At 47.9% G+C, this 12,154-nt stretch overlaps 1 protein-coding gene across 3 annotated transcripts in view; it reads right to left on the reverse strand.

Annotated features, from left to right (window-relative positions):
• ADCY4 (adenylate cyclase 4) overlaps positions 1-12,154 on the reverse strand; it is a 74,900-nt gene that overhangs the window by 31,224 nt on the left and 31,522 nt on the right. For all 3 annotated transcript variants that reach the window (XM_082195753.1, XM_082195752.1, XM_082195754.1), the window contains exons 3-11: positions 11,621-11,818; positions 10,228-10,389; positions 9,017-9,166; positions 7,833-7,987; positions 7,566-7,677; positions 6,715-6,842; positions 3,701-3,859; positions 2,718-2,850; positions 1,339-1,521 (exon numbers count right to left, since the gene is read on the reverse strand). In XM_082195753.1, the coding sequence (XP_082051879.1) occupies positions 1,339-1,521; positions 2,718-2,850; positions 3,701-3,859; positions 6,715-6,842; positions 7,566-7,677; positions 7,833-7,987; positions 9,017-9,166; positions 10,228-10,389; positions 11,621-11,818 (1,380 nt within the window). The remainder of the gene's footprint in view (positions 1-1,338; positions 1,522-2,717; positions 2,851-3,700; positions 3,860-6,714; positions 6,843-7,565; positions 7,678-7,832; positions 7,988-9,016; positions 9,167-10,227; positions 10,390-11,620; positions 11,819-12,154) is intronic.

Below are 12,154 nucleotides of genomic sequence, written 5' to 3' on the forward strand. Positions count from 1 at the left end.
CTGAAAACCATGTGCGGCAGTGAGATGGTTTTCTTATCCTCCACTATCAATACCCACCCCATGTAAAAAGTACTTGTGAACTCCAACACCTTCCCCTGCCCCCTTCCTTTATAACCCTACATTTGGTGCTTGAATGCAGAACTGCAAATAGCAGACAAGCACTTTGTGTCTGTCAGTCCTGGCCCACAAGTGGTTAGAGTGCTGCACCAGGATGTGGAAGATACAGGTTCAAATCCTCACTCAGCCATGAAGCTTGCTGGGTGACCTTGGGCCACTCACTCACTCTCAGCCTAACCTACCTCACAAGGCTGTTGTAAGGATAAAATGGGGAGGAGATGAACGATGCATGCCACATTGAGCTCCTTCACTACCCGAAGGAGTCTCAAATCAGCTAACATTCTCCTTTCCCTTTCTCCCCCACAACAAACACTCTGTGAGGTGAGTGAGGCTGAGAGGCTTCAGAGAAGTGTGACTAGCCCAAGGTCACCCAGCAGCTGCATGTAGAGGAACAGGGAAGCGAACCCGGTTCACCAGATTACGAGTCTACAGCTCTTAACCACTACACCACACCGGCATGCAATGAAACAAGGAAGGAAGGAATAGGTATGCAATGAAACAATGATAATAAGAAACCTGTGAGCTTTTAACACGCACTGCATTTTGATTCTTGCTTCAAAGCCGTGTGAGTGTGGTTGATAAGATAATCTCATTTCTGCTATCCTGTCCAAAAACATGCTTTTGAACCTTTACACGTAAGCTCAGATGGACCAGAGAGAGCAGTAGAAGCTTCTCCGTAATTCGTTTTGCCAAAATAAACATGGCAGCTGAAAAGGGGCAGCTCAGAAAACAAGAAGAATTACCGACGAAGGAAGAATGACAGGTGAAATTAATGGACTATGCAGAATTAGATAAGATGACAGGAAGGATTCGAAACCTGCGGGACCAGAGATTCTCAGAAGACTGGAATAAATATGTGAACTATTTGAAAAGCAACTGTAATCAGCAGATTACGCTAGCAGGACTGCAAGAAGTTTTGTAAGGAGGACTATATGAAATATTGCAAGGAAGATTATGAAGAGAGTTATTAGTTAAAGATTATTAAAGGTAATAGAGAAATTAAGAAATGTAAATCAAGTGAAAAAGATTGAAAAATCTTCAGATGTGGTTGATGGAAGTCTAAAAACTGTATATGATATGAAATTATGTTAAATGATTGTTGGAAATGATATGTTTAAAAAATTAATAAATATATATAAAAAGAAAAGGGGCAGCTGAAATGGCTTGAGGGTTCTCGGCACATGTCCTTGCAATGACATGAGCACAACCTGCTGGACGTACCGAGTAGTTGCTCCTGACAAACCCTGCTGGTTCTGCGGGGAGGTTGTCGAGGTGTTTGAGGTTGGCAAAGGGTTTGGCTGCCCCCCACGACTCCAGGTAGCGAGTCATCCGCGCTGGGGCCCTCATCTTGTAGCCCTCACCTGGCGCAGGTGAGAGGGTGCCACTGGAGGTCTCTTCTTCAGCCTAAAGACAACAGGAACCAGAGGAGCAAGTGGAAGTCCTGAGTGCCAAACCCCAGCCAGAGGCATCCATATATCGAGGACTACATACAATGACACAATCGCACTGAGGGCCAACACATTGCACTGCCTGAGGTGGAGGGACCCACAACTGTATTTAGACACTGGTCTAGAGCCTGCACAGCCACTCCCAATTCAGGTGTTATGGAGAAATCGAACTGTGTGTCAGCAGCACACCGGCAACACTTTGCTCCATATCCCTTAATGACAGCTCCTAACGGCTTCACATCGATGCTACATAGCATGGGGGACAAAAGTGTGCCCTGAGATCGGTCCCCCTTGGCGGATCACCACGCTGCCCCCGTGCATAGATCGCCCCGGCATCCCCCGTGCACAGTTCGCCGCAGCACCCCGTAGGTGGCTCGCCACGCCCCCACCGCTCTGGGTGCCAGAGCAGCTAGCTACACCCCTGCCAATAGGGTTGCCATATTTCAAAAGTGCTGAGCTTTTTTTGGGGGGGAGGGCAAAGTTCCTGGGCTTTTTCTGCAAACTCTCCAAAATAATTGAAGTTTTTGAGCTTTTATGGTAAAGGAAATTTACCATATGGGTGGCCAGACATTTTTACTGATTTTCACACATTCCACCTGAACGCTATTTACGATGGCCAAACCAAGATATGTCCAGGAAATCCTGGATGTATGGCAGCCCTAGAACATTTGTCTCACAAAGCCGATCCAGGAGGATACCGAGGCCAGTGTTGTCAAAAGCTGTGGGGAGATCCAGGAAAAGAAGCAAGAATGTCCTTATCGTAGTAGAGATCATTGATAACGGCGACCAGGTTTGAAATCAGATTAATATGGGTTTACACCAGCCTTTCTCAACCATGGGTCCCACCTTGTTGGACTACAACTCCCATCATCCCTGCCCACTGCTTCTGCTAGCTAGGGATGATGGGAGTTGTATTCCAACAATATTTGGGGACCTGAGGTTGGGAAAGGTTTGTCTAGATAGTAAGTTTCACCAAAGTATACCTGCAGCTGCTCCACCACAACCATCTCAATCTCTTTCCCAAGAAGTGATGGAAACTGGCTGATAACTATGTATCACAGACTAGGAAGTCCAGGTGAAGCTTTTTTCCTTTTTTCCCTCTCCCCTAAAAAGTGGATGCACCACCTCCAGTTTCAAAGCAGATCTCCTCACCCTGGGGTCAACGACCAGGAAGGTTTTGATTTTGTTCTCCCTCAGGTAAGAGTCTCGTGGCCAGAAACAAACTTCCTCCACAGCGTAAGCACCACCCAGGTGCAGCAACGTGGCCTCCGTGATATGAACCCTCCTGAAAGCGAAAAGAGATGGGAATGTAGATGGATACAGAAGAGGGCAGCCAAGGACACAGAGGTACAGTTCCCCCCTTTTAGGACATTTCCCAGCACGCACCACTAGAGGTCACCCCAGATGGCAGATGGAGTCCTATCTATGTATACAGTGGTACCTCTGGTTAAGTACTTAATTCGTTCTGGAAGTCCGTTCTTAACCTGAAACTGTTCTTAACCTGAAGCACCACTTTAGCTAATGAGGCCTCCTGCTGCTGCTGTGCCGCCACCACACAATTTCTGTTCTCATCCTGAAGCAAAGTTCTTAACCCGAGGTACTATTTCTGGGTTAGCGGAGTCTGTAACCTGAAGCATATGTAACCCGAGGTACCACCGTACAACAGAATGGACGGACAGAGGCCACTTGTTCATTATACAATAACTCAGGGGCACGCTGTCCCACAAATAGCAACACAGTAAAAAATGTGTATCATCAGTTACAGTGGAACCTCGGGTTACGTACCATCCTCCTTACGAATGCTTCAGGTTACAAGCTCCGCTAACCCGGAAGTAGGTGTTCTGGGTAGCAAACTTGGCCCCAGAATATGAGGGGATGTCGGGTGCCGGCGGCGTGGCAGCAGCAGGAGGCCCCATTAATGAAAGCGCGCCTCACGTTAAGAATGGTTTCGGGTTAAGAACGGACCTCCGGAACAGATTAAGTTCATAAACGGAGGTACCCCTGTATTTGTTGGGTTGTTGCTGAGATTCCTTGCTAGGCCACTAGGGGGCAGCATCCAATCTTGCATACGCAAGAACCAAATGCTTTGCTGGACGAAAGTGGATCATTCCCTCTCACCATGTCGCTTCCCTCACCCTGGCACACCTCCTGCTTCCATGTGATTCGCTAGCGTCACATCATCGGACCAGACGTCGTACTGCCACTTCTGGAGCCCAATCACCCCACACAGGACGTTCCCCGAATGGACTCCAACTCTCATGTTGATGTCCACTCCAGTGGCATCACGCAGCTTCCTATTTGTGAGAGGACAAACAGGACAATATAAGTTTGCATTTTATTAAAAATGCCTGATCCAAATTAGTAAAGAATTAAATGGAAGCGATTAAAAGTGTGGGGGGGGGACACACCTCCGTACAGTATTTCAGAAATTAAAATAGCAAGTCAGACATCACCTTGCTGACAAAGGTCCATATGGTTAAAGCTATGGTATTCCCAGTAGTGATGTATAGAAGTGAGAGCTGGACCATAAAGAAGGCTGATCACCGAAGAATTGATGCTTTTGAATTATGGTGCTGGAGGAGATTCTTGAGAGTCCCATGGACTGCAAGAAGATCAAACCTATCCATTCGTAAGGAAATCAGTCCTGAGTGCTCACTGGAAGGACAGATCATGAAGCTGAGGCTCCAATACTTTGGCCATCTCATGAGAAGAGAAGACTCCCTGGAAAAGTCCCTGGTATTGGGAAAGATTTGAGGGCACAAGGAGAAGGGGACGACAGAGGACGAGATGGTTGGACAGTGTTCTCGAAGCTACCAGCATGAGTTTGACCAAACTGCGGGAGGCAGTGGAAGACAGGAGTGCCTGGCGTGCTCTGGTCCATGGGGTCATGAAGAGTCGGACATGACTAAACAACTAAACAACAACACAAAAGGTAAAAGGTGAAGGACCCCTGGACAGTGAAGTCCAGTCAAAGGTGACTATGGGGTTGCGGTGCTCATCTCACTTTCAGGCCGAGGCAGCTGGTGTTTGTCCACAGACAGCTTTCCGGGTTACGGATCAGCATAACTAAACCGCTTCTGGTGCAACGGAACACCATGACAGAAACCAGAGCACATGGAAATGTCGTTTACCTTCCTGTATTTATCTACTTGTACTGGTGTGCTTTGAAACTTGGTTGGCAGGAGCTGGGGCAGAGCAAAGGGGGCTCACTCAGTTGTGGGGATTCGAACTACTGACCTTCCAATTGCCAAGCCCAAGATCCCTGTCAAGTCAGTAACATTCTACTAGCCTGTTTTAAAAGAGGTTGTTATGTACTGAGTTGAATAGGATCCAAACTGAAGCAGTCTGATTGGTCCTAGAACAATGCAGCAGTATGATTGGTTGGCAGGAACCACCCAATCATGCTCCAGATATAAGTGAATCCACAACCTGATTGGCTTACAGTAGAATTCCAGAATTAGCCAATCATTGTGTAAATAATGTATATAAAGCAGATACTTTGAGGGGACTTTCATTCATTCCTCCTCACCACTATGAGCTGAATAAAGAGCATGAAATCACTTTGCGACTCTGAGTATATATCAGAGGTCAGGGAGTGATTAAATATCAGTTGGTAGAACATGAGACTCTTAATCTTGGGGTTGTGAGTTTGAGCCCCACCTTGGGCAGAGAGGGCTGGACCAGAAGATCCTTGGGCTCCCTTTCAACTCTACAATTCTATGATTCTATGTTGCTGGACTACATCTTTCATAAACCCTGCCTGTTGACTATGCTGGCTGGGGCTGATGGGAGTTGGAGTCCAACAAGATCTGAGATGAGTAAGTGGGCATCAGGTTGAAGAAGTCTTATCCAGAGCTACAGTTCTCAAAGTGGGTGGTATTGTCTCCACCCCGGAGGTGGGATTACCTAGGGGGCACTAAGAGGCAAGGGATGGCAGTGGGGCACTGGAGGTGGGTCCCTCCCAGTGCTTTGATCTCTTATTCATGATTGGCCAGGCTAGAGCTAGAGCAAAACACCTTCCTCTGTTCATATGCAATGTTTTATGGCTCTTGTTGCTTCCAGAGCTCTTTCCTTTGGTCACATTCGTATGTACAATTCTAAATTGTTCAAAGGTAGCCATTAGTCATGGCTGGTATCGCTGTATCGAGTTCACTGATTTTGTTGAATTAATTAAACTAAATAGTTTTGAATAAACGTGCAATTCATTGTTACTGTTTTGAATTTTATTGTGTTACTGTCTTCCTTAGTAGGCCATGCAAAGCACTATTCTAAATAATATATTTTTGTAGGGTAGGGGAGCACCAGGGATGAGTTTATGGCCTGAAAAACTTGGGGACCACTAATCTAGAGATTGCAGGCTCATACTGGGAGAGAGAGTCCCTGAAGTAACCTGGGCCCAGGACATTTAGGACTTTAAAGGTGAATTATCTGTGGAAATTATTTATTTATTTACTTACTTACTTATTTATTTATATATACATACCCCGCCCATCTGGCTGAGTTTCTGCATCCAATCTGGGCGGCTCCCAATCGAATGTTTAAAACAATACAGCATTAAATATTAAAAACTTCCTTAAACATATATAGCTTACATTATAGCTTACCAATATGTTAGGTAAAGGTAAAGGGACCTCTGACCATTAGGTCTAGCCGTGACTGACTCTGTGGTTGCAGCTCTCATCTCGCTTTATTGACCAAGGGAGCCGGCGTACAGCTTCTGGGTCATGTGGCCAACATGACAAAGCTACTTCTGGCGAACCAGAGCAGCGCACGGAAACGCTGTTTACCTTCCCACCACAGCAGTACCTATTTATCTACTTGCACTCTGACATGCTTTCGAACTGCTAGGTGGGCAGGAGCAGGGACCGAGCAACGGGAGCTCACCCCGTCACGGGGGTTCGAACCGCCAACCTTCTGATCGTCAAGTCCTAGGCTCTGTGGTTTAACCCACAGTGCCACCCGCATCTCACCAATATGTTATATAACATTAAAGGATAGAGTTGTAGATCTTGAATGACACATGTACCAAACCAGAGCACTCCAATGTTGCTGCTGCTCAGACCTCATTCATGACTTGGGATCCTTCCCCCAATTTTTCCTCCCCCACCCTCTCATTTCACCTGCCAGGTGCCTCCCCCACTCCACTCACTTGATGGCCTGGCACATGTCAAGGCCCATCTTGACGCAGTTCCGGGCATGGTTGGGCAGCGACACAGGCAGCCCAGAGACGCAGTAGTAGCAGTCGCCCAAGATCTTGATTCTCATGCACTCGTTATCCTGAGAGGGAACAGGGTTGAGGATGAAGTTTGCCACCTGAGACAACATCTCGGTTTCCTTGGCAACGTGCACATCGTGACTCACTGGCTTAGGGCTGCTCAGCTAGGGTACCATTTCTGCACAGAGGGGTAGAATGTTTCTATGGCCACCACAGCACAATTTCCCCAAATTTCCCTGAAGAAAGGCACTGATTGTTAATCCGCTCTGGGAATTGTAGCTCTGGGAGGGGAATAGGAAGCGGGGGGTCTTCTAAGAAATCGCAGCACCCTTAACAACTGCACCACCCAGGATTTGGGGGAGGGGGCTGGCATAAATCCTGGAAAAGGGGGTTTAGGCTGCATCCTAAACCTGTTCACCTGGGTCATGTAACCTGGGAACCTGGTATAAGTTAACCCTGCAAAAAAAGGGTGTTCTAACTCTGTTTAAAGGCTTGTTTTCTCTCTGCAAAGCTTAGTCCAGCTCAGCCAGCAGATCGGCTCCAGATTGGCGTTTGGATATAGCACACTCTTATGCCAGTTTAACTTAATTTTACACCAGCTTCTTGTGTACAAGATTTCCCTGCATGTCACTGGACTCCACCTCCCATCAGCCCCTGGCTAATGACCAGGGGTGATGGGAGCTGTATTCCTACAACATCAGGTTCCCCGACTCCAATCTAAGGAGAACAAACTGTTTTAAGGCACGGGAAGGGTATTTATAGAGGGAAGATATTCTCTTACTCACCTTGGCAATCTGGTCAAACTTGCCAAAGAGTTCGTTGAGCATGAGGACTAGCTCCTTTGGGGAGCATTCGCTGGCCAAGAGCGTGAACCCAACAATGTCGGCGTATAGGATGCTGCGAGAGGGCGAGGCAGAGAAAAACAAAAGATGTTCGGTGGAACCATGCGATGGATTGGGATTCACCCAACCACCTCCCAGTTGTTCAGCCCTAATCCACATACATCAGGTTGGGCAATCTTGTAGATGACAGATGGAGTCAAAAGCAAGTACCTGATGTTTTCATGGCGCTTGACATAGAGGTTGTGGAAATTATTGGTGCCCTCGTGATGGTGCTGGGCCTGGCCTCCATCCCGGAGCCTCTCGATGATCTCGGCCTTCATTTCCAAGGCAATGTAGGCAGGAAGGATGGAGAGAAGCAGATGCTCCTAGGAGGATCAGCACAGCAAGGTGGTGGCAGGAGGAATTAGGAACAACCAAGTCCGTTTATAAAAAGGTAAAGGTAAAGGGACCCCTGAACATTAGGTCCAGTCATGGCCAACTCTGGGGTTGCAGCACTCATCTCGCTTTATTGGCCGAGGGAGCCGGCGTACAGCTTCCGGGTCATGCGGCCAGCATGACTAAGCCGCTTCTGGTGAACCAGAGCAGCGCACGGAAACGCTGTTTACCTTCCTGCTGGAGGGGTACCTATTTATCTACTTGCACTTTTGATGTGCTTTCGAACTGCTAGGTTGGCAGGAGCAGGGACCGAGCAACGGGAGCTCACCCCGTCGTGGGGATTCGAACCGCCGACCTTCTGATAGGCAAGTCCTGGGCTCTGTGGTTTAACCCACAGTGCCACCCGTATCCCTAAGTCAGTTTAGGGACTTCCAGTACTGAACTGAATGAATGCTATGCTACCTTCAGCATTAATTGGTTTGTTGCTGAACACTTTTTACAAGTGTCAGAACCTGGGAGTTCCCCGTGCAATGAGTTCGAAGGGGCCTTTCTTTGTCTATGATTAGAGAGGAAAATAGCTCCTCTGTGCATGGGCAGAAGAACGTCCAACCTTTACTGGTAACCTCCAGGAAGGTTTAAGCTTTGACATCTCTCTTGTGTGTAAATCAAAGGCCTGACGGAATGGATGCAAGCCAGAAGGTCCTGATCCAGGACATAGGATGATAGGAAGCTACTCTACCATGTCAGATGGTCGGTCCATCCTGCTCAATATTATCTACAATGTTCCCCAACTTGGTGGCTTCCAGGTGTTTTGGACTACGATCCCATCAGCCCCAGCAAGCACAGCCTATGGTCAGGGTTGATGGGAGTTGTAGTCAAGCAGTATCTGGAGGGCCACAGGTTGAGAGAGGCTTGTCTTCACAGACTGGCAGCTGCTGCCCAAGGCTTTGGGCTGGAATCCTTTCCCTGCCCTACCTGGAATGGAACCTTCTGTGCGCAAAGCCATTCTCCGTACTCACCTGGTGCCTCTTCTCAGACTCCAGCTTGACTCGGGATTGGATGAGGTTGAAGGTCTCGTGGAAGGTCTCCCCCAAGGCCACCTCCATCAAGTGCTTATGGTAGGCACCCACCAGGTTCCCGCAGACAAAGATGACAAGATTGGCCAGGAGCTGGAGGCAGGTACAAAAAGAGAAGATGTAAGGCGAAGAAAGACTGGGAGGCGATCGTGACACAGTGCAGTGCTGGTAAGAGAAGCCAGTGTGGTGTACTTTTTTGCGTGTCAGACGAGGGGCTCATCCAACTTCCTCTTGTTCCATGTTTCTAGGCCCAGATCTGGGCTTTAAAGCTCTGTGTTTATTTTATTTGGACCCAAAGCTGTCCCTGGGAAAGTCCACATTTCATTGCTTAATCACAGTCAGGTTTTCAGCAGTAAAATGCGGGTTTTCCCAGCGAAAGCACAGGGACCAAAAAACAAAACAAAACCCTGTTTAGACATGGAAATCATGGCACAAAAGGAAGTCTGGATGAGACATAGGAGTGTGGGAGACCAAGGTTAAAATCCCCATTCAGCCACAAAACTCCCTTGGTGACCTCGGGGCCAGTACTGACTCTCAGCCTAGCCTGCCTTCCATGGTTGTTGTGGGGTTTAAGGGGAGAACCATGTCTACAACCTAGAGCTCCTTGGACAGAATGTGGGATACAAATGTAATAATACCTCAGGGTAGAAATTCTGCAAGGCCCGTTATCAGTAAGGCCAGCATCACCACGCAAGAGTGCAGCCTGACCACAGATCTGGTTTAAGAGGAGCCCAACGCTGATTGTTAGAGTGAAAAGCAACTCCAGACAAAGTGCAAGGAAGGCACTGAATGTACAGCAAAAAGCTTGGGTTGAATAAGCGATTTCAAAGACTGTGATTGGATGAAGAGATGGCGAGATGCCAGGGTGGCAGAAGCTGGTTGGCTAGAGGATGAAGCAGCTAAGATGATGTACAGCTAAGATGATGTACAGCTAAGAGGATGAAGCAGCTAGGATGATGTGTGCTAATGGAAATGCTCTCACAGACTCCATTGGACTCCGGTAATGCGTTACTGAATGAGGTCAGACTCATGCTGAATTTGCTGTGAGCGTCCCTCAAAGGGAATTCCCCCACACACAACAGGATTTCCCAGGAATATCCCATCGGCCCACCTTGTGATGCGAAGCACGGATGGGGTGACAAGGCCCCACTTACCTGCAGCGCTAGCTCCGACCGTGAGCCGCGCCCCAGAGAGAGGTAGACGCTCAGGACGACGATGTGGGAGAGGGAGGAGACCAAGCCGGCAGCCACGGCATCTTTCATGCCAACGGGCAACATGGTGTAGACGGTGAAGATGATGAAGAGGAAGAATGAGACCTTTGGGAGAAAAGAATGTGGCGTCAGTTCTCCACGTGACAGGAGGGAAATTAGGAATGTGTCAATTCCACTAGTCGGCAAAAGAAAATTGGGGGTCAGGGAATAATAATAATAATAATTTTATTTATACCCCGCCCTCCCCAGCCAAGACCGGGATCAGGGTGGCTAACACCAAATATAAAACAAGTTTGTTGAAATACAACTTAAAAACAAGGTTAAAATACAACCTCATTTCAGCAGAAACTCAAAAACTTTTGGGGGGATGAAAACATCAAGTCTTCACCAAGGCTAACTATCCAGACTGGTCCTACGTGGGCCAGAATCTGCTAAAATGGTTTCTGCCACGTTCATGCTGACTTTGGAACAAGCATCCCTCAGACCCATTGTAAAGAACTTGCCTACTCCCAGTTTTTCCACACATAATATCCATCTGTTTCTTCCATATCAGTCACCAATCTACAAGCAGGGCTGCAAATGGAGGCAGGGCTGTCTTAAGCATATGTGGCGCTGGGGTGTAAAGATCCGCCCGGCGCCCCTCCCCCCCCGGTTGCCCAGTCCCAGGTGCACAATTCCTGTCTAGATGTTCTTTGAACATGGCCCCTGCCTCTACATATGGCCATGTGAAGAACCCTTTCTTGCAACCTTACATGACTTTGTGCTTCCAGTAGATAACTAACTGATTTGCTTGTTTCAACTGTGCTATGACACTATTTTTATATACATTCTTGGCAGAGTTGTGCTATTAGTTGACTGTATGTCTATAAGTATCTCCAGGCTTTGATATACACGTTGCACTTTAATTTGCTGAACTAAGTAAAATTGTCCTTTATATCTGCAAGCCGGTTTGGTGTTTTGGTTTTCTTGTAATACCTGAGTATAAGCCGCGCCCTTAAAATTTCACAGGCACTCACACCCGTTCCGTTTTACCGTATGCCTGTTTCAGCAGTGATATGGTAAAAGCCAATTTTTGTAAGGTCGCGAATTTAAGCCACACTTTAACTTTTCACGGTCAGAATCTGGGGGGAAAGTGAGGCTTATATTCAGGCCAGTACGGTATAACAGCATGCTCCCAGCTCTACACAGATGTCAATCAGAAGAGGGCTGCCAATGCAGAAGGGGGGGATAGGTTCAAAGAGCACTACGCTGAGGCCCCCTCAAGCCTACACTCAGGTATCTGAAGGCTCCTCCTCTTCGTCATTTTAATTTTCAGGATGCAGTCTGGGCCCCTCACCTGATCCCAGGCGCTGACCACCCCTCCGGTGAAGACAAAGACATAGCCCATGGTCATCAGGCAGGTCCAGATGATGGCGGAAAAGATCCGGGTGCATTGCTGGAAGAAGCTCTCTATGCACACGAGGATCAGGATGAGGCTGAAGATTGCCAGGGCAACGAATAATGTAATCAGGAAGCCCAGGTTGGAGGAGAAATCCTGGAGAGAAAAGGGGAATTAAACGAACAATTCCGTTTGTGCTGGTTTGCAGCATTGGCTTGAGTTATACCACTAGGGGGGCACTGCGCTCAATAGTAGAGCAAATGCTTTGAACGCAAAAAAGGAATAATCTCAAATTTAGGCCAGCATCCCCTGTCAGAGAGTCAGAACACCAGGATGGGAAACATCAGTGCTAGAGACTCTGAATGGAGCACAGAATTCCCGGGCAGATGCAGGAGTGCTCAGGCACAGTATAATGCAGCTCTGTATGTTCGACGCAGCAGCAAACAGAGCGGTGCAGCTGGCGGTTTGGACTTTGTGCTACGGCTCAATGGA

This window comes from Podarcis vaucheri, assembly GCF_965113315.1.
Source record: "Podarcis vaucheri genome assembly, chromosome: 13".
Lineage (NCBI taxonomy): Eukaryota > Metazoa > Chordata > Lepidosauria > Squamata > Lacertidae > Podarcis > Podarcis vaucheri.